The sequence below is a fragment of the Ixodes scapularis genome, unplaced genomic scaffold (genome assembly GCF_016920785.2).
Source record: "Ixodes scapularis isolate PalLabHiFi unplaced genomic scaffold, ASM1692078v2 PGA_scaffold0__279_contigs__length_252992795, whole genome shotgun sequence".
In the NCBI taxonomy this organism is placed as follows: Eukaryota; Metazoa; Arthropoda; class Arachnida; order Ixodida; family Ixodidae; genus Ixodes; species Ixodes scapularis.
This window is the reverse complement of record NW_024609835.1, coordinates 29299199-29324888: the sequence shown is the minus strand read 5'-3', so window position 1 is coordinate 29324888 and position 25690 is coordinate 29299199. Positions and strand designations below refer to the sequence as shown.

General features: G+C 43.3%; 1 protein-coding gene across 1 annotated transcript in view; it reads right to left on the bottom strand.

Annotated features, from left to right (window-relative positions):
• Positions 1–21825, bottom strand: part of LOC8035409 (arylsulfatase B) — a 50890-nt gene extending 29065 nt beyond the window's left edge. The window contains exons 1-6 of the mRNA XM_042291614.1: positions 21755–21825; positions 20256–20346; positions 11961–12120; positions 10683–10795; positions 8896–9024; positions 3096–3218 (exon numbers count right to left, since the gene is read on the bottom strand). Coding sequence (XP_042147548.1) covers positions 3096–3218; positions 8896–9024; positions 10683–10795; positions 11961–12120; positions 20256–20346; positions 21755–21825 — 687 coding nt within the window. The remainder of the gene's footprint in view (positions 1–3095; positions 3219–8895; positions 9025–10682; positions 10796–11960; positions 12121–20255; positions 20347–21754) is intronic.
• Positions 21826–25690: the final 3865 nt, after the last annotated feature.

Below are 25690 nucleotides of genomic sequence, written 5' to 3'. Positions count from 1 at the left end.
ACAAGGTAAAAATTCACGAGAATCTCCTCCCACATATTTTTTCTAATGCTATTCGGTGTTCATCTTCAATCCGTAAAGAGTTATCTACCAAACTGCACGCCGCACGGACGTCCGTGGGGTCGGTTAATTTACTATACTCCCTAGAAGGGCAAGGCGGGCTGGACAGAGAAAAACCCTCTTTTATACGAACAGGCCCAGCAATTAAGTTCCCCCCTCCCCGCCCCTATAAGCACAGCAATAGGGCTCGCCCCCCCCCCCCCCCCCCCCACCGGCCCAGCAATTGAGTGCCCCCCCCCCCCCCCCCCCCCAGTTATTTTAAACTACGCTAGAGGTATAACTGGCGCTAGTCTGCTGTTTCAAATTCAGGAAGACAGAAACCAGTCAAAAATTGACTTCGAATGCATTTCTATGGGTAAAAGCGAGTGCAATTTCTTCCTGCGCTTGGTTATAAGAACAAATGTCACAAATAATTTGTACGTACTAGATAGCTTGTGACGTTTCAGTCGCGCAGACGAAAATATTGGTCGGTTATGGCGTTTTTCCTTTAAAATCATGGCATTAAAACGGTGCTAAAATGGCTTCGTTCACGTATTTATGTATATACTGTCCGACACTGTTAGCGCGAACAAGGCTTCGGCGCTTTTCTACAAGGACGTTTACGTGTAAAGCAATGAAGAGAACAGCGAAAATAAAGAGAAACGTCTATCTAGAATTACGCACAAATACTGGGTCAGTACTTACCTGCGCATGTAAACGATCAATGATGAAGTAAAGCCAAGTAATGAGTGCGTTTTTCAATAAATATACCATTCGCTTTATTCCTGCTGCTGCTCATGTATGATTACAAAGCTAAGTTTGTTCTAGCGTTCTAAACTCATCTATGCATGCTCGGAAACTTTTAAAATGAAGAAAAGTCGGAAAACCCCTACCGCCCGTGAAGGTCGGCAGAATAATAAAATAATGCATTTTATAGTGCGCGTAATCATACTGTTTCACGCTTTTAAACCGCTCGTAAATGGGGGTGATTTTATTTCATAAAAATATCTCAGCGTATAAATTTTAGCGTCATAGGGATGCTGGCGCTCCTTGAACAAGCCCCACGTTCTCTTCGGCTGTTATTCTCACTTGGATTCTCCGCTCATCTCTACACACTTGCCGTGGAACATGGGATTGGACCCGGAATAGTCGGAAGTTAAACATCGCTCACTGATCGCAAACATACGGTGACTAAAGCGATTTCACTTTTATGATGCTAATAAAGTTACCTCTATTCAATACGACCTATGTAGCAAAGGTAATTTCTGGTGTTCTCCGCCTAAATGACAAACTGCACCCGCGTTTTCTTCTAGGAATGTACAGGAGAACCGCAAAAGTGGACGGGTTGCTGTCAGTTTCAATGGGAAACCGCAAGTCCCATAGACACTAGTTACAGTTGAACATCTAGCTAGGTGCATTGTAATAACTCCATTCCTCCCCTCCCCCCCCCCCCCCCCTCTCACGCATCCTAAGCTGGCGCTAAGGTGTTTTTTTTTCTCTTCCATAAGCACACACGTCACGTTATTCTTCATGGCTATGGTCTTCTCTGGTTAGTCCGCAGAACGATTCCATGACTCGAGAGCTACGAAGTAGTGTGTCTGCTTGAAGCACGCTTAACTTCTATTCGACCATAGCAAACACTGTGTAAGCGCCTTTAGTTACCTGTTGTGAATATGCAAGTTGTTTCTAACTTAAAGGAGCTATCGCGGACAGTTCTGTAGTCGCCAATAGCACTAAGAAACGCAGTGCGTGTCCTATATGTTCATGCTTCTTGCCTCGTTTTATATCATTATTATCGGATAATACCGCTATCTCATTGTGTACGGAGTGTTAATGAGGTCTTTGGAACTATAGCCACGCCCTCTGTTTCTTGTAGTGTCAGTGGCTGTAAAGCGCCGTTCACACATGTGCAACCGAGTAAGACTGAAAGAGACCAGACCGGTTTTTAACCCTCTAGCGAAGTCTTAGGACCAGCTCCGCTGCAGCGCATCCGATCCTAAAACGTCGCAAGGAGCTCAAAAACCTGTCTGGTCTCTCTCGGTCTTACTCGGTTGCATATGTGTGAACGGGCCTTAACACGAACAGCCTGCCAAAGTTTCTCGGCGTTACTTCCAGTTTCGGGAGACGCTTAGGCACAAACCTGTCGTGGAAGGTAAAGTTCAGTTCCCCCTGACAAGTTAAAATAACGGGTGTTTCAGCAGAGACTTTCAATCATTTCTACAGATAGGGTGATTCAGGAAAAAATGTTACTTGCCAGCCACGGTGGACATCAGGAATTGTAAAAAAAAAAATCATACGGATTAGCTGAGCAATAGAACATAAATTTACTACCTTAATAAATTGGAGAAAATAAACATTTTTTTTTTCAAGTGGAAACTTGCATATAGCGTCATCGAAAGGCCCTAAATCAGTCAATTTTCGGGGAGGCCTAAATCACGCGAGAAGCATAATGGTGAACTGAAATTTCCACTAGTGCAGCAAGCACAAAGCTGGAGATGCGAAAATGCAGATGATATGAATATCATTCGCGTTTTTGGACGTTCTCTTTAAAAACAGCTGTAATCGATTTTTTCACTCTCCAAATTTTCTGCAACTTTCGTTTCGTTTCTGGAGCATGTCTTCTAGTCTTTTGAAATGTTTCGTTTCAAAATAGTTGTCTGCTTGAGAACAATGGGCAACTAAACCCGAAATTACACTCCGATCGCCCCTGAGCCGTCCGCTCTACCCAGGAAATGCAGTTTGAAAACTTTCCAAATTGCTCTAATGCATGGGAATGCATTTGAAACAGCAATTGTTGAACTTCTATTAATGAGTTTATTTGGTGAGAAGAGAGATTGGTGTCATGCTTTAACTAACATCTGGTCTCAGATGCATAAGGATTAGGTGCCTTTGCCACTGAGATAGCATAGCAATTGGGCGTGATACCGCGATTCTGCCTCAATAGTTAACCAAAATTAATGATAATCACGGTACGGCGTGTCGAGTACCTTACAGTGCAGTACATACACACGCGTTTAAGTATGAAGGTTTTAGCTTCTACCATTTATTGTGAACATTACCTTCGATTTGTTCCGGTTTTCAACGAGGGTAATGAATCTGTCGGTGAAGAGATTTGTGCTGTAATGCCCGGTCTTATTGAATACTGGCGTCTCGTTTTCTCTGAAGTCGAGTCCAATGTGGTGCTGAAAATAGAATAAAATCTATTTTCGAAGTCAAGGCATACCATCAATGTCAGTCGTTTTAAACGGAGCAGAAATGATGTCACCGTGAGAGAACACAAATACAATTGTTTGCGTTATCCATAGTGATAGCCGACCTTCCCACAAGGTATTCATTTGACCACTGAAACTGTTTTAGCTAAACTTTCGCGGTCACTTTAAGGTATACAGCTTTTTTCACGTTGAAAAAAGGGCTGACACTTAATTGAATAACCTAGCGATCAATCGAATAATGCTTTAATCCCGATTACGTTTTTAGCGGTTATTCGGTTAACTCTAGGCTAACAAAAAAAAAAGTTATTGTTCAACGCTTTCACCACAAAGATATGAACTAGCACACCTCTATGAAGGTTATCTTAAGGTGGAATTGTTACCTAAAGTAAACTTAGGAACAAAATTTGGAAAGAGGCCCTTTTGAGCGCACGACACTAGAGCGCTGACGTTAGAGCGCGCGACACGAGAGCGCGCGATCAGTTGAGCTATCAGGGTCAATGGATGGTTTGTAGATTCGCGTAATCTTTGAAATACCGGCGGCACCAGACACAGGCCCAAGCGCATTTCTATCGGATGCGGAGGAAAGGTCACCAGCCTTTTGACGGATACGGAAGAAGGCTCCCCTGCAGATCTCTGACTTAGATTTGAAAATTCGTCAAACGTCTATTCGTCAACGCGCAGCAACAGTAAAAGGACAATTAGTCGAATTCGGCAATGTGCAGAAGGCCAATTCGAATAACAGATAATTTGAGGCTGCCAGTCTGCATAAGACGTATTAGTCGTAAGACTATAAAATAAACTTGAAGTTATACCATACACTGTTATTACTCAGTATTTGAACCAGGGCCTAAATCTTACCAAGATTCGCTGACTGATTCTTTGGAAAAACATATCTGCAATGATGATAAAACAAATCTACAATAAGTAGTAGACCATCTCTAAAAATAAAATGCCGCTTTGAGATGGACTATCTTAGACTTTGTGACAACAAACATTTTGTAAATCGTTGCGCAGTAGTGGGAACTGCCTCGGCTGTGCGGAAATCTCCATAGCTTACACTTTATTCAGGAAATAACGCTTTAAATTCCAGCACCGTTCTATCGGCGTATAAAGAAATGTTCCCCGATTCCGGCCTCGTCATAATTAAACAAGGCCGCTGTCCTGTAAAAATAGTCACATTAGCGGAGCGAGGATTACAGCAGTGCTCATTGCTTACCTCCCGCACGCGCTGGAGATGCCTGTTGCCCTGGTTTCACTCCCGTTCTAAGATAATAACGACCAAACTTTTCAAACCAGGGATCCGATACGTTCGTCGTCTCCGCACCAATATATAGAAAGAAATTAAATTTATGTTGACCTTTTCTCTGGGTCTGTCTAAAGTGTGGTGAGCTTTCCTCTGCTCCGAATTCGCTAAAACGTGGGTGAGGTGTTTTCTGGAGAGCCCATCTCCGGTGTGCTTTTCCCCGGTATTCTACAAATAGCCTTTACGAATAAAAAACACAGCAGCTGAGTTAGGTAACACATTTTCGACAGTGCTGTCGTGTGCATTTTGGCGATTAGATCTCATAACAGAGGCTGGTTAGAGACCGTTTTAGCTTACACGAAAACAAATGCAAGTACCGTACACATATACTCACTCTGCATGTCAAATAAGTGTTTTTATTACGTATACCAAAGGTTCCTTCGTTTTCCGCTTTTATCTTTTTTCGAGGATTATTTCGGGTACAGCACGATCGCCCCGCGGGACGGATCCTGTCGCGAAATGTCCGTGTCATTAGCCCTGCGTTTCAAAAGGTAACCAGACAAAAACTCATCGGACAAAAGCTCCCCAATTTCTTGCGCAGACCCGGAATAAAGCTCACCGGACGAATTATTGTGGCAGGCTAATAAGCGTTCCGCCCTTGCCAATGTTGCACGTACTTTTCATTTGTCAGCGATTTCTTTGATCATTCAGCCCACGCAGCAACAGTGTGACAGCGGTGTTTGAAATCGGATATATAAAGTCAAATTCTGACCGGTCTCGTTCTAGCTTGTGTCTTTGAGCGTCGCCAAACTTGATTGTCTACGTGAGCTGTGAACTCATCGGTGTGTTATTCCGCACATATACGGGGAATTGCGTAATAACATGACGCACAGTGCAAATCTAAGACGGCATCCAATCAGTCCGAAGCCATGGGACGGCAGTGACTAACATCTTGACGATTGAGTGGTCGATGGCACTCGACCGTGATTTTCTTTGACCAAGGAATAATGCCCAAATTATTCCCCATAAAATACCAAGCCACAACTGTTACAAAGAGCCCACTCGACTTTAAACTATCAGGCACAATAGGGTGCCTATTCGCGTCTCCAGCTTGACGCTCGCCCTCCCGCGGCGGAAACGGGAAGCGCTCTAGCGAGGGTCCCCCGATTCTCCTGCTCAGCGGGCACGGCGGAACTGCTCGCGATCATGGCTCGCGAAATGTCATTTCCGAATGCAAACAACACTCGTTCACAGTCCCAACGTAGTGCTGCAGCCGGTATGTACTTACTGGAAAAGTTTTAGTATTGCGCATAGAAGCAAACGCAAGCGGTGTGCGTTTGCGTTAAAGTTGCGTGCCCCACGTTCTGCGTGCGCCTCATCGCCATAGGCCAATTCAAGACCGCGATTTCGGGCTCCGCGCACGCGCAGTGTGGAACATGCAAAGCTAACGCTTTTGCACAGTGCTTGCGTTCGCTCCTATACGCAATACTAAAACTCACTACTGTTTCACCGGCTTCCAACGCCAACGAAACGTGCTGCAGTGAGCAGACCTGCAAGCAGTTAGGCGTTCCTTTGAACTGGGAAGGCTGAGATTGGCAAAACGACGGAGCGTAAAAATGAAAGTAACTAAATGTTATAAAAAATAGTAATTAAAAAAATATTTTTTGGCCATTTGGTCTGGAAGGATATTGGCGGCGACTTACGTCGTGCCGATTGTCAAAAGTCGCAACTTTGATAGAAAAATATACTTTAACCACAATTAATGTAATTTTACCTGAATTTCTCACATTAGCTAAAATGTTTTCATTGACTTTGGACTATTTTTATTTTATTACTTGGTAATTAAACATGCTGCGATTGGCACCAGTGATGATAATTAGCACACTTTTGGTTGCCATATTTGTTCGCGCGTTCGAAATCAGATCATAAGCAACGCTTGAAAAAATTACGTGTTAAGATATCTGAATTATAATATTATTATTAATACCAATCGCGGCAATGTATGCCCCCAATTAACGCTAAGATCACGAAAATACGCCATTTAACCATAAAAGTCTTTCCAGAAAGGTATAATTTTGTTTTCTTTTTAGCATATGACAAACTCTGACCTCGTTTTTAAAATAGACAAACAGTCAAACACTGGATGTAATATAAAGTCCTATGCGTCACGCGCTGCCTATAAAACACACACACACACTTCAGCTCTCTGACTCGGAGTCCGTCTTTGAGTTGTTGCAGTGAGAACAGCGTTTATTAATTTATACGGTTTGTGGACATATTGTAAAAATTGGAATTATTCTCTTATTCTTGTGCTGGGAATTATGTTAAACCTATTAATCATCTCAATACCCAAAAACTTATTAAAAGGCCCAGAGTTCATTACTTCCCATGGTCTGAGCAAGAAAAGGCAGCTACAACGCACAAATATCAGCACTGATTTTTTCAACAACTACAAATATCAGCCTGGATTAAAACATGTATGTCACAAAATAAAGTCTCGGCGAAAAACTTCTTTAACTAAATAATTACGATGTGAGACTTGAGGTATGAAAGAATCCGAAATTAAAATCTATACCGAGAAATTAAATCCAAAATAGAGATTAGTTTCGGTTTCGCTCAAGAATTAAAACGCACATCCTTGCGTAAATATTACGCTAAACACCGTTCTTGTTTTCAGGATAAAGAGGTGACCTGCGCCCATAACAGCCTAGCTTCCTCGTATCCCCAGAAATAATTTGTGTCGCTCAGTAAAGCCAGCACACACTACAGGCTCAATAGCGGCACGCATCTCCGACCCTCACTATAACCGCCATTTTGGAAAATGAGTGGCGCCACCTAGTGTTAGTTGGAGTCGCGAATACTCCGTGTCACCTCACATGCGAACAAGAGCAAAGCTAGAAGCGCCAGCTCAAAAGCTCTGTGCGTTCCTGCTTTGCTTGAGCGCGCCAGCGGGGCCGTAACCCAAAAAGCGTTGGCCTCGCGCGTCTAGCTCTGGCTTCGCTCGCATATAAGATGAGACGCTCTTTGTTCTCCCCAGTCTCGGGGTTTTGGTGTACTATGCACTTTCATGCCGTTCTAGATGTCTGATATTTGTAGGAGCGGCATTCCCTGATAAAGTTAATAGTGTATACTACGTCCCCACGCGGCTGTCAGTGTGGCCACCAGCGAAGCACTCTTGTGGTATCAGTCACTGTTGCCGTGCCACAGTTATGTTTCATAATGGCTATCAGACGGAAAGTGTAACTTTACGAATTCTTCTCCTTCCATTTTCGAGTTTCAACACGCATAAAATTGGAGTTTAATCAAGACCGCTGCAAAGAAACAACTTTTAGCTTCGTAAAATTTTCTCCCGGCACATTAATAAAACGACGAGCCTTTGTCCGGGTCGATGGCAAAATCGATGAGCATTTGTCCAGGTCAACATGAAAATGGGTGAGGTTTTGTCCGAGATTCGAGGTTGAGAAAACCCCGCGTTCAGCGACCTCATGACCGACAAGACGCCAAACTAAACACAATGCTAATTTGCGGAGGACTTCAAGATAGTGAAATTGGCGCCATCTTTCACCGCGTACGTTTATTTTATTTTCTGCATTGATAATTTCTGCACGCAAGTCGCGGGGGAAATGGGTTTTATGGGGTTCGCCGGTCTTTAGCTATCCCTAACAAAGGTTAACCTACCACGTAAAGAATCCAGGGCGTTATCGCTAGAAAATTGGAAGTTTGAACTTTAGGGCGAGATCGGTCCCCTCAGGTTAACTGATAAGGAATTTCAAAGCTGGGTCGTGGACGCTAACGTTACGGCTCTCTACCGTCGGCGCTCTCGTGTCGCACTCTACAGTTGCTGACCCGAAGTTTTCGTAACACCAGATAAGTTGTTCATAATCCTGAGGTTATACGTGTCCCAGGCAATTCAACGACGTGCGAGTGTCCATTTAGTGCTACAGAGACTATTGTGAACATTAAAGGAGTTTGCTATTGCCGGAGAATATCAACGAACCTCTATGCTTCTGAGGCTGAAGTATGATTTTTGACTTTTTCAACTACACTTCAAGGTTCGGCGTCGGCGTAACCGTGAGGTCACGTGACGTCCCCCCCCTCGAGGTCACGTGACCCCCCCCCCCCCCGTGAGATCACATGACCCCCCGAAGTCATATGACCCCCGTGACGTCACGGGAGTTACGTGACATCAGGGGGAGTCACGGGACCTCAGGGGGGTCACGTGACCTCACGGGTGTCACGTGGCCCCCGTGGCGGAATAGCAGTCAGGATTACGAGGTGAGGAGGAGGGAGGAGGGATATACCCTCCCCTCAGTACCCTTCCATCCTCCTCCTCAAAAGCTGCGCTCCCATTCGGTGTTACAGGGAGTTGTAAACGGCTTTCATTTTTTAGATAGAATACTGCACCTGTTCGTTGTTTTCGCTGCCCGAGGTGTGGTTGTAGTAATCGTTGGAACCGGTGTAAAAACCAAAGAAATTTGTGTCGAAACCCCGCTTGATGGGCACGTATGGCGTTTTAAAGAATCCCAAGTGCCACTGAAAAAGTATAAAGAAGTTACACACGACATTCTCTGCTCATTAAACTGCGATATGACCACGTGATGCAGATTTTTGCTGAAGCAAATTTGAACATCCTTAAGGAGGAAGAAAACGCTTCACTTCGAGTAAATTTATCCAGATTGGTAAAGCTATTGTTAAACCTATCAAACTCTGGCCCAGTGTGGACGAATTGTGAATCAGTACCATGGGGCCCTACATCTCGGATGTTCTAAGCAAGATTTTCGTCATATAAAATAATATGTGATGAAAACAATCTTATTACTGATTATGTTTGTTGAAATTCAAATTTACAGATTTGTCCTTGTCGTTTGTTTTATTGTCATCTCTGCCCGTCTAGGACGGGCAAAAATGATTTGTGAATACGCTGATAACTGACTTCATCGACATCAGAACAGACCACATTTCAATCACCAATTATTTATTGCGGCCTTTTAGTCGCATTACCTGGCGTGTCAAAATGCGCTGTCGGGCTCTTTGGTTTTGTCTTTGCGCTTTATTATAAATATACCCGGCGTGGATGGCTGGCTGGCTCTATTGGGCTTAGATGACAGCGCACTTAAATGACAAAATTACATCCGTTCATCTCGCACGCTGAGACTCCATGGCATTTGAAGCAAGATTGCTCTCATACCGCCGGATTGATCAGCTGATAAATGCTGGACCTGTGATTGGCGCTTAGAGTGGATGTCGGGACAGTATGCGTGCGCGCATTTCTGAGAGTGTCGGCTTTCGACTCTTTTAGCGGGTCCTAATTATATTTTACATAGCGATCCGTTCAGAAAAACTCATCGGTCGTCCTGGCTTGACCAGTTTACCCACTGGGAAGTTCACACGGTATCGGACTCCGCTGGTTGTTCGGTCTCAGTAGCCAATGCTCGTTGGCCTCTTAGACCAAATTACCTAGCAAGAAAGATGCCAGTCACCAATTCATTTGCTAATCTGATTAAGGGAAGACGTTTGATTGGTGCTTTGAGCGCATCATGAAGCAGTAAACCTGCAGGAGCTAAATTGTAGAAGAATCTGGAGTTGGGCAAGTTGGTACATCTTAGATTAGAAAAGCGCCAGAAAACAAGGACAACAGAAAGAATAGACGAAACAATGCGCTACTGTCAACTGATTTTTTATTCGCAAAAGCAAACATATATATACACACCCAAGCAACCATTTGCTTGTAATCAAACTTCTTGTGAGATGAATTGAAATTCCTTATCTGATAAAAGGACTGAGAAAGTGCTGATACATGCATCGCCCTTCAGCCTGATTTTAAAATCCTCGAAGATTAACCCCGATTTTGGGAAGATATAAAACAAGAACAGAAAGAGAAATCTTCGAGGCTTTTAAAATCAGGGTTAAGGGCGTTGCATGTATCGGCACTTCTTCAGTCCTTTTATCAGATAAGGAATTTCAATTAATCTCACGAGAAGTTTGATTACAAGCAAATGGTTGCTTGGGTGTATATATATGTTTGTTTTTCCGAATAAAAATTCAGTTGACAGTAGCGCATCGTTTCGTCTATTCTTTCTGTTGTCCTTGTTTTCTGGCGCTTTTGTAATCTAAGCTGCAGGAGCTTCCGAGTGTTTACGCTCTCGGGACTAAGAAGCCAATATAAAATAATAATTTTCACTGCGCATTACTTTCCCGATCATGTTCACGTCGTAGCCCAAGTCTCTGAAGTGCTGCGGTAAAATCTTATTTTCCAGCGGAAGACCCCACGGTGCTGCAGGCTCGATAATGTCCGACTGCATGCCTGAAAAAATTAGGAAAAAGGACGTGTTTCATGGCTTAAAGATCTCAACCGACTTTTGTTTTCTACCTAAAGAACAGGAAAAATCAATATAATTCAAAACTGCACTAACACTGTCCTTTCAGGAGACAAGGCAAGCGAATGAGCTTGAGCAAATTAGTCAAAAATAGGTGCTACGGCTAGAATTTCTGGGTAGTCGTTGAGCACAACGGAACAAGGAAGGCATGCATCGACACTACTTCCTGCATATGCACCTCTCTGCTATGCACTCGGACAGATCATTAACAAACAAGAAAATAAAAAAAGCTAAAATCGAAACACAAGCACCACTATTCACACCCTTACGCTGATTGGCTAGACTATAACTGTAAAAGGACATTTACAAAGCAGAAAACAGTTTCGAACACCTCACATGACATTGAACTCTGAAGGTGATACTTCAAAAATTAGATGGCCTGTAATGAAATCTGTGTTAACATTCGGCTTGTTTTCCCCAAGCAAATATTGACATAATTGGTTTCTACAGAAATCGAAGTCTTCTAAGTTCAACTGACAAAATGCCACGCTATGTATAGTGTATATCGTGGTTTTATAATGTAGAGTTAACATATGTTTCTAATGTGAAAATTATGCGTATAATATACTGTAAACCACTTATATTTCGCAAAGACCAAATTTTTGCGATTTTCGCGAAAAGCCCACAATACTTGGAAAATAGGTCCCGCGAACAATTCTGGTAAAATATGAACACATTGGAATCTATGTTCAGATCCCACCGCGTATCGAAAGTTAGAACCCGCGAATTATTCTAAAACTTCGGCATTGACCTAAATCGCGAAATATTGAGCCCTCGAAATATAAGTCGTTTACAGTATAGTGTTTATTGTTACCCTTTTAATGTTTATTGCGCACTTCTATATTTTTGAGTCAAGAAAATATTGTATGTAAATACATACCACGTTATTGAGCTCTGATATGAATAATGCAGTTTTTAGTTTGGAAGTGTTTCGCGGGGCTTTCTGCGTGGTGCTCAGTTTCGGTAAGAACTGCGATATCTCCAATGAATGAACACTAACTATCCTGAAGTTCGAAATAATAGCCGGCAGCGCTAAAGTGACAGAAAATAGTTTTTTTCTGAATTATTTAAAAATGGATATGTTTATTATACCTGTGTGGATTGGATATAGCCCCGTCATCAGTGCTGCTCTGGATGGGGTGCAGGTAGGCAGAACGTAATAGTTGTTGAGAATGACACCGTCTCCCGCCAGGACGTCGATATTCGGTGTCGGTATTTGGGTGGATCCATGGAAACTGACGTCTCCCCATCCCTGAATAAACCAGAATAAAATATAATGACTTAACCTAGCGTGGCATAACAGAGGCCGTTATTGTACGCTCTCGGAAACTCTTTAATGTATTTAATACAGCGATTCATTTGAAACAAAAAAGTTATCAATCTCCCTCTAGTTAGCTTACCCAATGACTCGGTGCCCAATGACAAGCGCGAGATTATCACGTCCCAGTGCGTAGCCTCCTCTATACTCACAAAGCCTGGCAGTTCGATGACGGAGCCATAGAGCGCCTGGTCGCAGATTTAGAGCGCGAGGATCTGGTAGCACAGAACATTTCTTGGGGAGTCTGGTAGTCAGCGCATATGTTTTGAGCGCCGAGGACCCAAAACACAACACACAGTTCGCTCGGGAGAAACCGATGCGACTGGCTGCTGATGTCGAGGCTATAACGATTGCGGCCGCCGAGGCTTGTGGCCTTGGCGGCCGCAATTAGAATGTTCAGTAAAAGTATCCTCTAATGAATTCTTATGAGTCGTACTCATTCTGGTTTCGTTTTCACTTCCCTGCATAAAAACATTTTGTACTATTGAAAATCATTCGAGAGAAGACTGTTTATGTCTTCCTAAATAAGGGACCCTCAAAACCTCCTCGAGACGTCTTTGAAAGGACCGGAATGTCCCGACCAGGGCCGTAACCAGGGGGGGGGTTAAGGGGTTCTGACCCCCCCCGAAATTTTTTTCTGGGTACGGCCCTGGTCGGTGCACTTGCAGCCAGCCGATTTTAATCTCCACCTCTGCGCACGCGCAGTGGCGCCAGTCGGCTACCGGGTACCAAACCGGGACCGGTTCTCCGGTTTGCTGCAACTATGCCACTGATGCACATGATTCATAGGCGAAAATAAGACAATAGGCACTTTCAAAATGGCCGCCGTTGTCCCCGAAAACCCCCCCCCGAAATTTTTTCCTGGGTACGGCCCTGGTCCCGACTAGTTCCGGACGTCCCGACGAGGTCTTCGCCGGGACGAAGACGTCTCGACCAGCTGAGGACGTCCTCAGGACCATCTGCGTTCTCTGGGCAGTTGTGTGCCCTATGGCGCATGGATCGCCGAAAAATGCAAGCAGGGGATAGTCTTTTGTCTTTATTTTTTGGTTCTGGAGAGCCACGGCACCGCGGAGGGCAGCAGCCCGTACCATGGAGGCTCGCGGTGCCGCGTCTAGTGAACATGATAATGTGATGAGTATATACATGCAAGATGAAGACGACATGGGCTGTTGGTACTGGGGAAAATGGCAGTCCGATTCACAGAAGTCCAGACTTCTTGGAGGCGGGTTGGGTGGGTGAGCAGCGAGGCATGGGGATTTGGCATGCCGGTCGATTGTTGAATGAAGGAGCCCCAGGAACATGATGGCGCTGTTGTTCACTGCAGGGTCCACTGGGGTCGAAGCATCAAGCTTCAAGGAGGTAGCCCAGCCAAAGTAGGAACTGCCGCCTCCGAGGAACCGAGGCCCAGGGCTCAGATTGAGGCACCGCCGTCGCCCGGTGTGTCCTTCTGTCAACGTCGTCTTCGTCATCTAGCACACTGACCGTAGGACGTTGTTCCCTTGTATCAATATCTATAATCTGTAATAAATCAGCCCCGGCTGTTTGCCGTAAAGTTTTGAGCGCAAACGAAACAGACGAAACCGAAACGGAGGAACGGGGAAGGGGTGGCGTTCCATTTCCCCTCGTCAATAGGAGAGGAAAAAAATATAGTGCGATTCGGCGTCTCGCCGCGGCGGGGTACCCGTTACATGACTCTCCTCTTTTCCGTTGCTTACCGCTCTACCTGTTCACTTTCGGCGACCGCGTCACGTGACTAATCTGCCGGGCTTTGTCAGCATAGAGGAGGCTATGCCCAGTAATAAAGCAAAACATCTCTCCAATTTTGCAACTGAAATGCTATTGCCACTGGAGCATGTGCTGCGCTAGAACAACGGCAAGAAACCGCTGCCGGACGATGTGGAGATCGGTTTCAGATCTCTTTTTACTGCGTACAATTTTTATGGTATCAAATGGTTTACGAACTAACACTAACGGGCGTTTTGCGTCCATTTAACTTTCTCAACCTGTTTTCAGCACAACTTGTCAGGTCACTGCCTAGACAAGACGTACCGCGAATGTTCATTACAACTCCGCAGGTGAGGAACGAAAGTTCAGTGACTCAAAGTACGCGCCGTACTCTGGGCATAGTTAGTGATCAGCAATTGCCGTCAACGAGCACGAGTCGTCCGGTGAGGTAGGCATATAACGATAATGTCGCATTAAAAATGGCGAAAAAATCCACATTTCTTTTTAAAATCTGGCTTTGGGAATTCGGTGTCTTCTCAGTTTACACTTTTTACCTGATTATGTATTTTTATACCGATATACGCATCATAATTATTTTATTCTGTTTGTAACATAGTCACTGTAGTTGAGATGGAGTTCTCTTAACATTAATGTTTTTTATTGTAGAGCTAGTGACGAAGACGGAAACGTGACGCCCTTGTAAAGTAACATAAATATCAGGAATTAGCCGTGAAGAATATGGGAGGTCAATTAATGTTTATTTTGAGAACGTTTGGTTTGAACTAGCTTTTGGTACCTTATATGGGCGGAAACGTTGCATTCTTATTAGCATGTGTTTTCAAGCCACGAGCCTACGTCACCACAGCGCGTCTACTCGGGCCACGCACGCGCTGCTTTTAGTTCATCCCATACATGTAGCTGCTTTCGTTTCCAACCATCGTTTTTATACAAAAATATTTCCTACTTTGGCAGATGGCAGATAGCAAACTTGTTTCATAACGACACAGGTGTCGTTTTTAACTGCTCATCGCGGGCATTTACGATATAAAACTAAAACGAAACACAGCTCTCAGACTTTCGCATATTTTATTCAGTCAGACCTACCCTTGAAAGATCACTTTCTCGCACTAGTGCGTATACTTTGTTGTTTGCGTATCTTTTTTTTTTTTTTTACCTGAGTATAATGTTCCGCGCAGCACACGGATGATAAGGTTTGTTGCTATCAGTACAACCAGTAATGAAAGGGACCTGACATATGCATTTTCGACAATGTATTTCTAGTGAAAAAAGGTGGTAGGCGTGTTGTTCTCACTCAGACGGCTAACTCTTTAGCTCAGAAAATAAATCCTACTCCACTCATTTGGATTAGATAGCACGCCTATACAGAACAAAATCCTCCCCCACCGACGTAAGCAGACCGTGCCCGAAAGAGCGCACGCGGATCGCGTTGTCCACGCTTTCGCACTTTCGTCCTGCGCTGAGGGAAAGGCCTGTCCTCGACCAAACAAGAAACCGGACTCGCCAAGGCAGCAGAAACGGCTGCCTCCGCTGCCTCGCGGGTTATCGTCGAAGATAGATAGTGGCAGCCAACCCACCAAATTTAAAGGGGGAATCCGCGAGGCTGCCCGCGTGCAGTCGTTCTAACTGTGCGAAAGCAGTCGGCTCCAACTCCGCTTGATGTTCGCGGAGTGAGGTGTATTCAATATAAACTTTTTTTTCCAAAAATCGCCTTCCGCACGCTACCATCTTCCTCTACTGTGCTGCGGAAGACGTTCTGAGCGTGCGCAGTAGCTCTCTTTTGTTTTCGTCTGGGTGATAAGCACTGGAAAGGCCTATAGTGACTGAGCACCTAAGAAACGCAAAGGCGTGGCAAGTTCCTTTCAGTCGTATCATCGCTCCGCTATCAATTGGCGACGAGCGCGACCGAAAGCGTCGCTGTAGTCGGCCTTCCACGATTGGCCAAACGCTGACTATGACGTCGGAAAGGGGATTTATCATTGACAAAATAAGAGGAATTAAAGAACTTTAATTTTGACGGTGTTGGCAGTGTTCCTTTGAGAGCGCAATGATTTCAAGCTTCCACCATGCTATTTACAAATACCATCGAACTTGTTGTTTGCAAGGTAATGACGTCATAAGGGGGAACCGTAGGGGGGCGCCACCAAAACTTCTCGCCGCTAATAGCATTGAGGCTTCACCCGATAAAAACGCAAAAGAACGAACCACAAAACAAGACGCGTTAACATTATGACGAGCGCAGGTTCGTCTGCTTCTATCGTAGGCGTTGCAGTGACGTCAGAATGTCGCGAGCTCTAAATGGCTCCGATCGGAAGGATAATGGGTAGACCTCAAGGCAGCTAACATTGAGGTCCACCCATTGTCCTTCTAATTGGAGCGCATCAAAGCTCGGCGTTCTGACATCACGGTAACCCCTGCGTAGGAAGCAGACAAACTTGCGCTCCGCATAGGCCACCCCCTGCGTTAGTTAACTGTCAGCGACAATAATAATGGTAATAATAATAATAATAATTTCATTACTTGAAAAGAAAAAAGGTACGGAATTAGGCCTGCCAAAGCTACATCGGGCTTGTCTGGCAGCGCCTGGCAGTCAGTGAAGCGAAACCCCACATATATAGTCAGCAAAAAAAATGAAACACAAACAAGACATAACGTTAATGAAACAATATTAAAACTTATACTTCTCAAGGCTTTTTTTAAGCTTATATTTTGTTTTTATATTATGAATTTCAGAAGGACGTTTGTTGAAGATGGCTGGCACGTAATATTTACGAATTCGTTTTCCAAATTTTATTTAGCATCGAGGTATACACTAAGGATATTTGGGTCTAAGATAACGCGACGGAATGTACGGGGTTTTAAATTGGCTAGCCCAATAGTGCCTGTGAACAATACTTTCTATCAGAAGCGAGCTAAAGCCTCTACATCACGCCTCTACATGCTTCACAATGGTGAAGCATGTAGAGGCGTGATCGCTATGGGAGCATCGAGTCCCTGGCATCTCATTATCGCTCTGAAGTCAATCGGACTGCGACATCAGCGGATGACGATGCCGAAGAGCAATTATTACACATCACTAATCATGGTGATAATCCACTCTAAGGTACGTCTCACTTCTTCCTTACAGCAAATCGCCCGAAGATCCAATCGTTGCAATGTACGGAGGGAGCTCGGGGAATGGCAAGGCTGAAAATATGTTTAGGCATAAAAGAAAACAGCCTGAGTTGTGATACTGAGCATGACGTTCCTCTCGACTTAGTCATGCTCAGTGTCAAAGTGTACGCTGTTTTATTTAATCTCCAAACATGTCTGCAGCGTCGACATCCGCCGAGCTTCCTTCATAGGTTGCAGCGATTGGTTTTCCCAAGTGACCTGAGCAATGTAGGTATTAGAGTGTTGAACATATCCCGGCGTTCTTCATCTCTCGGTTGCGCATAGGTGAGGTCAAAGTAGGGTTTCAAATTATGCCGAGATCAATGATGTTATAAAAATGCGGGGCAATTTATTTTTGCTTTTACTCTGCAAAACAGCTTTCGCCATATATAGATGCCGAGCAATTGTCAGATTGTCACGTCACTGAAATATGAGGGAGGAACTGCGCCTATAGACACCGAGAGTCATATAATGTACGCTGGAGGTTCAACTGGCGCTTTTTACGTGCCAAACGAACGACCGACATTTGGAAACCATGAGACACGGCAAGAACTACGCAGCAACACTACATCAGTAAGTTCCTGTGGATGTGGACGATCAAAATAAAGTGAAGGCCAAGTAATATGGTTCAATTTTCAATATTAACTACCACTTTCTTCTTTCTGCTCATGCATACGTGCGAAGGTGCTTGTTCTGTGATTGAAAAATTATCCGCACACTGAAAATCTTTAAAAATATGCGGAAGCCAGTAAGCAGGTGCTCGAAAAAACCTGCCCGGCGTAGGAAATAATAAAAAGAAACTCCTCTCATAGCCCACATACCTTAGTATTTATCTTTTCAATATATTAGTTGGTTATTAGTTGATCGTAAAGACGGAGTAACCCTGCTCATACTTCATACAAAAGACTGCCTGCAAACACGAATCACCGCAATATTTGTGGTTCGAATGCCGAGTGTCGAGTTTTCTCCTTGAAATCATTGACATGCGGCGTCCGAAGCACGGACCTCGCGATGACTCCCGTTCGAATCTATGTAAAGATTGTACACTGACTTTTGTATGATGTATAAATTGTGTGACCATGCCTCAAATATGCACGACGAGGTCATTGTTATATAGGGGTAGGGCCGGCATATACGCAATATACTATAAGCGCCACCGGAATTATGGCGAACCTTGAATGCACTCTATATTACTCTCATTGTGCTTAGGACCCTATCTCGTCTTTACACACCTGCTATGATGCGTTGCGCTTGTTCTTGTCCACTCCTTTGTGTTCGTCTTCGGTGGTTGTGCATACAAGTTTACTCAGTAGCATGAACAAACTAGCCCAACAACAAGTCTTGCTAAACTATGTTTCTTCTATGACGGGCCCTTTCTTGAACGTTCCTTTCTCTACTTCACAAGTGAACCCACTGGTGAGCCAGATTGTTTTTTCTACCTGTCAGGCAAGATGCATCGCCCTTTGCCCAAGAAAGGGCCTTGCACCTGCAGAGATCAGTGCACTCCTTGGGAACTTGAAACAAGCTTGAGGTCACACCAAACGCATCAGCAAGATTTTTGAGTGCAGACCTGCGGCGTCAAGTTTGACTGACTATCTACATGTTCTGGCTGGCTGCGATAAAGTTGCGTTGCGCTTGTGCTTGTATATGATTGAGCATGTTAATTTACGATAACGAGAGAGGGACACTGAGGACAAACAGGCAAAAAAGGCTCTTGACTTTGAACAAAGCATTTCTCACTCCTTCATGTTCGTCTTCTCTGTTTGCACATACAAGTTTTTGTCAGTACCATGAAACATCTAGCCCAACAACAAGTCTTGCTAAACAATGGAACATATGTTTGAGACTTAAATATAGCGAAGTTTAACATCATTCACTGCTGAAGAATAATAATGTAACTAAAGCAATTGCACTTTAACGAGGATAACAAAGGCGCATATTATTCGGTACCGCCCAAACAACAAAAGTGATTCATGTTATCTTCCGACGAAGTATCAAAATACACGCGCGTTTTCGCATAGGAATGCACAGGAGCACCGCAAAACTAGACTGACTGCAGTTTGCTTCAGGTTGTATTCCGGAAGTCGCATAGACACCATAACTATTTCAACCTCAAGCATACATAATAAGAACTTCTTGCCGAGAGCTAAAGAAAGGTAGCACCCTAGAACACCATTATCGGGTATCAGCCAGAGATATTGCAGCAGTGGTCAATAATAAGACACGCCCCGCGTTTCCTAAGCGTTCACTCACTCTACATTTTGTACATCAATACAAATGCCGAAAACCACCCGCCGAAAAAACGAATTAAACTTGCGGAATATTCGTTTCACACTAAAACTGCAAACCCGTGCTGCACTAATAATAAGATCAGCACTCGGTTTAATAAATCGTGTAAATAAAAGAAAAATATACACGGTGCATCTCCCCCCAGACAAAAAGAAAAGTACCATGTGCTTTTTCTTATCGCAAAAATAATTTATGCATCCCCGAACGCTTTCTGTTCCTCCCAAATATAATACTAGGGTTCCGAACCAGCTGCCGAAATTTCAGCACAAACCGATATCTAATTAAAAAAGTTTGTTTATTTTCTAAAAAAAGGTTATTGGGAGAATGGGGCTTATTTTTGCCCGCTTTCGGTTTCTCGTGCAATTGGCGACGAGATGCTTCGGTGGCGCCCTCTTATGGTTCCTATCCCTGACGTCACGACCAAAAGTATTCGTAGCGAGTAATAAGCTCGAAGGTTCACAAAAAGCGCAGACGAAGCCTGATGATCACATTCCTAAATCAACACCTTCATAGACGGGAGTCTCAGTTTGCTCTTATTTCCGCCGATGAGAGCAGAAATAATCTTACTCAAGACGTCATAGTGACCTTTTGGCCGATCGCGCAACACCGATCACAGCGACGCTTCTGGTCGCGCACGCCGCCATTAGATCTCCGCAGGCCGCCATTTTCCCATTTAAAATTTCAAACATCAAATAACTTTTGAATAAGATGACAGTTACTACTGAAACTTTGGCACCTCGTTTGGACCTCTTGCACTACATTTGGGTGGAGAATAAGCATTCGGCAATGCGTGGCTTAATTTCTAAACAAAAAAGAAGTTTTTTTTTCTTTTTGGTGGGGACATCCTGTAGTGTGCAAAAATGACTTTAAAAATGCAGTCTCACCAAATCATCACCCAAAATGAAGACTATGTTGGGACGCTTTGCGTGGCATTGTAGGATGCTGCCCAAAAGCAATACAGCGTCCAGAAGTATTCTGCAAGGAATAAACCGACCACAGCACAGAGACAAGTCCTTTCATGTTCAGCACTGCTGTTTTAAATTGTGGTTAACAGTATCCTCTCTACTGTACAGGCAGAATACGAAAGAAACTTTTTCAACTTGGCATCTTGTGTTCAGTAGCTCGCAACATGGAATCATGGTAAATTGTATGCAGGAGGAGAGCCGAAGACGATGTTGCATTCAGTTGCAATGAAGTCAAGACAGAAGTCAGACGGTTAAGTTTTGTGCCACGTATCACACTCTCACATGTACTGCCCGTTTACTGATGCATGAGCCACTCGGAACGATCATCATTATTATTCATTTAATCAGTTAAATCAGCAAGAACAACTATAGATTTTATGTCCATTATCTCCATCGTATCTTTCTTTTTTTTTTTTCTCATCTCAAAGAAGTTTCAATAATTGCGCAGACACATTAGCAAAAAAAAAAAAAGAAAGTGTGTCGCTTTTTTCCTACTGTAATTGCACAATGATTGGGGCGCTATTCCGCTGGAGCTGTTTATTGGCTAAAACGATTGAAGGAAGACTAAAGATTGTGTTCCGCGTCAGTCCCTGGACAGTATACATTCGAGGGCTTTTTCCAAAATGTACAAGACTGTATACGCATGTTGACTAAGTTTGGTAAAATGTTATGAGCCAAAAATTTAATACTAGTCGAGATAAAAACTTTAGTACATAATCACATTAAACAAGCTGCCTACTCTAAAACGTACCCGGCTGCTTTCTCAATATTAAAATAATTTTCTGAAACTGGTTGAAATAACTGCGCGCGAAGAAATGAGTCTTTAATCTACTTTATTATTTACGTGGAAGCTATGGTACATTGCGCCATGACTCTAGCGTAGTTCATTGTGTTTTTCTCAGGGATGCTGATGCCTGTACCTTTTATATTTAACTTATAAGTATGAATACTTCTTCCCACATAATAAGCTGAGTCGTCACCGTGAACCGGAGTTTTAATGGTGTGCTTGCTTTGCATAATCTCTAGAAATACAGGTGCGACTGCATTTTGCCATAACACTGCAATTTGCGGTAGACATTCCGCAAATGGCAGAGTATGAATTATGTTTTAATTGGAATATAAAGTCTGTGATATGCCACTGAACATGACGTCATGATCTGCAAAGTCATGCTTAGTATGACATTGGGTATTTCATGTGTGGTTGAACTATTTTCCACCGAAATGTTACACGCTAGCGCAGATGTATTTTTGTAAATTTAAAGGCATACACAAAATTACAAAACGAAGGTCAGAATATAATACCTACACTTGCACGAGAAAGTTTCTTTCATTACTATCAATTAAAGTTAAAATCAAGATTCAAGGAGGTCATATATTGCAAGGTCCAGAAATGTCAACTATATTTCGAGTTTAATTACTTCAATTGAGGTTTGATTATTTGAATTCTATAAATCGCGTAAACAATGGCCGGCTCGCGTATGATCGCCATATCGCACGACACTTTTATTGTGATTATTCACGTCTTTCGGAAACTTTCAGTCTTCTTTTACGCAAGGCCACTAGTTTGTGAGGGGGTATTTTATTGTTACAAATTGATTTATGCTGCAATTGACTCTCTTTTTCTGCTTATTAAGGTTTTAGTCAATGTTCCTCAATGTTAAACCAAGTTCAAGGCATTGTTTATCTCCTTAATGAGCACTGTAACATTTTTTTGTCTAGGATTCAGCACACCTTTATTAAGTCCGACAATGTATACCTTGGAATATCTGCTCCTTTTTAATGTCCAAAGCAAAATGTCTTACTCATGTGGACATATGTGACCATTTTTTGTATTTTTTTTTGTAGTGAGCGTCTTTTTATTTATGCCTAACAGCTGTTTGACAAGAGGCAATAAAAACATAAAGGATTGGTTGAAACCGACGAAACTAACAGCGTAAATTAAAACCGATCCTCTTCACCGTTTGTAAAAAAAAAAAATTAGCTGTTTTATAGTTTTTTTTTTTTAGTAAACAAGGTTTTTGAACAGTCAGTCACAGAAGTATGAGGTTGATTTGTTTTTCGATGCAATGTTTAGCTTTAAAAATATCTTGTTTCAAGATTCTTTTTTCAGGAATTTACAGCGTAACAGCAAATCACAATCAGCCGCAGAAATATTGCCGAAGTGGCACTTGAGTGCAGCTGATGGTCGCCTCATTTTTATACATGAGAAATCGAATGCCCAAGAGGCCTCTCAAAACCTGAAGTTCGGGACGCTGTGAAATTGCACTGCATGTAACAAAATTAGAAACGTTTGCATGGTACGCCCTCTGCAACCGCTGTCTCGTCCATGGCCTGGGTTAAAGTGAATGTCCCAGCATAAGTTTTACGACAAAAATAACAAACAGGCAAGCTGGTCACATATAATCGAAAACAGAGACAACGAAAGAGAAAAATAGACGACAGCATTTGAGAGGTCTTGTTTGTGGTCCGCTTATTTTTTGCGCATCGTTTTGACGTCTTTGTTTGGCTATGATCCTGTCGTGTCTCACTAAAACTATACCGGTTGTTTTTGGTGATTCGAACTTCAAGCGGGGTTGCCCTGCAAGGTAACATCGCTCATCGCTCAAGTATCCTGCATAGTACCGAAGCTGACGCTCTTTTCACTCACCCATTTCCAAGCATGTCCAGGGTAGACTGGGGTATTTCCTTCGAAACGAATCAGAAGTTCTGCGTTTTGTACCAGAAACTTATTCCTCCGTTCGTAGTAACTTGGCAATGTCGGCAGCTTTTTTATTGTATTCAGTCACGAATTCTGTTTACTGCATCTGGCGTTGTAATGAGACGACGTCACATGTACTCGGCAGGGCACATGTGCGATAAGGAAACGGGAGCGTTATTTTATTTGTAATTAACTCGTTTTGACGCACGAGTTGAGAGGAAAGGGGGAATGTAAGTAAACAGCCGCTCCGTTTAGAATAATGTGTCACGGTACATTAGTTCGAGTGTGTGCTTTGAGTGCGATATATTTATGGCGCGCAAATTATGGTTCTGGATCCACCGAGTTATTCGATCTCTCTCCCTGGGAAATCGATTATGCGTTATAGATTAAAAAATTACAATAGCCTGATCATGATGACAAGGACCGGGGCACACAGAATGTGTTGAGCTACAGCACACATGAAGTGGGGAGAGGGGACCATGCTTTCTGTGTTCTAGGGGTGTGTGCTGAAGTGTGCGGGTCTAGTGCAACTGCACACTTCTTGTGTTTGGTAGTTCAACACAATATGTGCCCTGTGGTCTTCGTGAGCAGAATCAAGCTAGTTTAATTGCTTCGATTTATAAACCAAGTGTTAGCTCCCTCCAAGTTCCTGCTCTACTTAGCTCAGTCGGTATAGTAACCGGATGGGAATCACTTGGTCCCAACTTCCAAGCCCAATCCCCGTCAGGAGTATTTTTTCAATCCTTTTTTTTTTAATAATGTCCATTGTGGACTTGTATACTTTATATAAATTTAAAGGGAAGTCGATGAGGTCCATGAATTATACAGAAATGGGAAAGTTTTATTGTAGGCACCTTAAAGATGTGTCAAAAGTTTTAGGTCGGTCTTATTAGCAGGAGCGTCGTAATGGCCAAGTAAAATATCGACGTAGACCCGCCCTTTGCGGCGCGCCGAGCGCAGGAGAGCGCGAGAGCGGAAAGAAAAACTCGAACGAGTGACTTCATGGGCGGAGTCAGATGACCCTTGCTCGCCACCAACAGCGTCTTCTATTGGGTTCTCGTCTACCGCATCCTCCACTGAGCCGCGTGCGTCCCGGGCAGCCTCACTGACAGGGTTGCCACCGGTGGCTACTTTTCGCCGAATTGTCTATTTTTGAGTCCGCTTGGCTAACGAACATTACGTTTGGCGATTTGGCGAATTTTTGGCTACTTTGGGCGGCCCGTTGTGGATATCAGCAGTATCGCGCAGGCACCTTTCCGGGCCTAAGCGTGCTCGTTCTGCAAGCTGTGTCATGTATGTTGAAATACTGGAAACGGGTAGGCTAGCTGAAAAGAATAAGGCAACACGGAGAGCATTTACCTGGACCCTGCACAAGCTGAAATCGTAGCAGCATTTTCAGAACGGCTTGCTACGAGCGGACTGCCCGCCCAGGAGCAACTTTGCAGTCGAGAACGATGCTTTCAGTTTTTGAAGAAAATGGCGAGTCAAATACAAACGCGCATTCCTAACGCAGCATCTGCACTCCGGAGGCTTCAAGCAATCAGCCTGGAGGTTGTAATGGGGCCCAATTAGGGAGCCTTCATGCGCACATGAAGGCACCCTAGGCCCAATGCTTACCTGGAAATTTTGAGTTTGTTTTCTCACCTTTTCAGCACCTCTAGGTGCTGAAAAGGTGAAAAGGTGCTGAAAAGCGACAATGATTGGTAAGGCGCGAAATTCACATCAGAGTAACCCAGCGCAACGTTCGATTAGTTTACGAAAGGGAACAAGTTTGTATCCCTATTTAGGTTCGAACGATGTAGCTTGGCATTGTTTTACTATATACATTGCTAGAATACGGCGTGACAGGTCCATGTCAATTGAGCGTATGCCAAAATATTTACACGACATAGGGAAGTGTGTAACATTTGTCAACAAAACATCGCTGTCACTCCGTAAGTCCTTGCCATCGTCCTCGTTTGTAAGCGCTACAAAGAAAATAGCAGACTTTTCCGCAAGCAGCCTTTAAATACGTTTGACTCACTGATCTGCACAATTTATGTGAATGTTTTCATCTCAAATCAGGCCCGGTCTTGCAATCTAGGTTAAAAAAAATGTTTCGGCGTATTTTTAAAATAAAAAACAATGCAAAAAAAAAAAAGAAACCTCGGCGGGTCTTTTTTTTTTTATCTTACTGGCTATTGATGTGATTAAGGAGAAAACTAACGTTTCTCTCACCGGTATGGAATGATGTGCATAATGGGTCGTTATTTTTTAAAACTTTTTTAAAATCTTTTTTATATTGAGCAGTAAGACTATCTTGGGACGTTACCGAAAAAGATTTAATTAAGCTTAAAGAGTTTAAAAAATCATATATTTTAGAATGTGTTTTTTTTTTCATAGTTGAACTGTGTTCCTTTATAGATCTCCATCAAAGTTTGGCAAGTTTTTACGTACAACGTATATAAAATATTTTAATGACCTTGACATCGGCAAGAAAATCAAATCTCGCTTTTTTCAACGAATACAAATTTGATTTGATATTTATAAAAATAAAATATGTTACATGCATATAAAGAAGAAAAAAAAAACGTTTCCAAAATGCAGCAAATTTAAAACCGATTTGCTAAGGAAATGATTTTATTTGCTCCGTGTTTTATTGGTAGCAAAGCAAGAT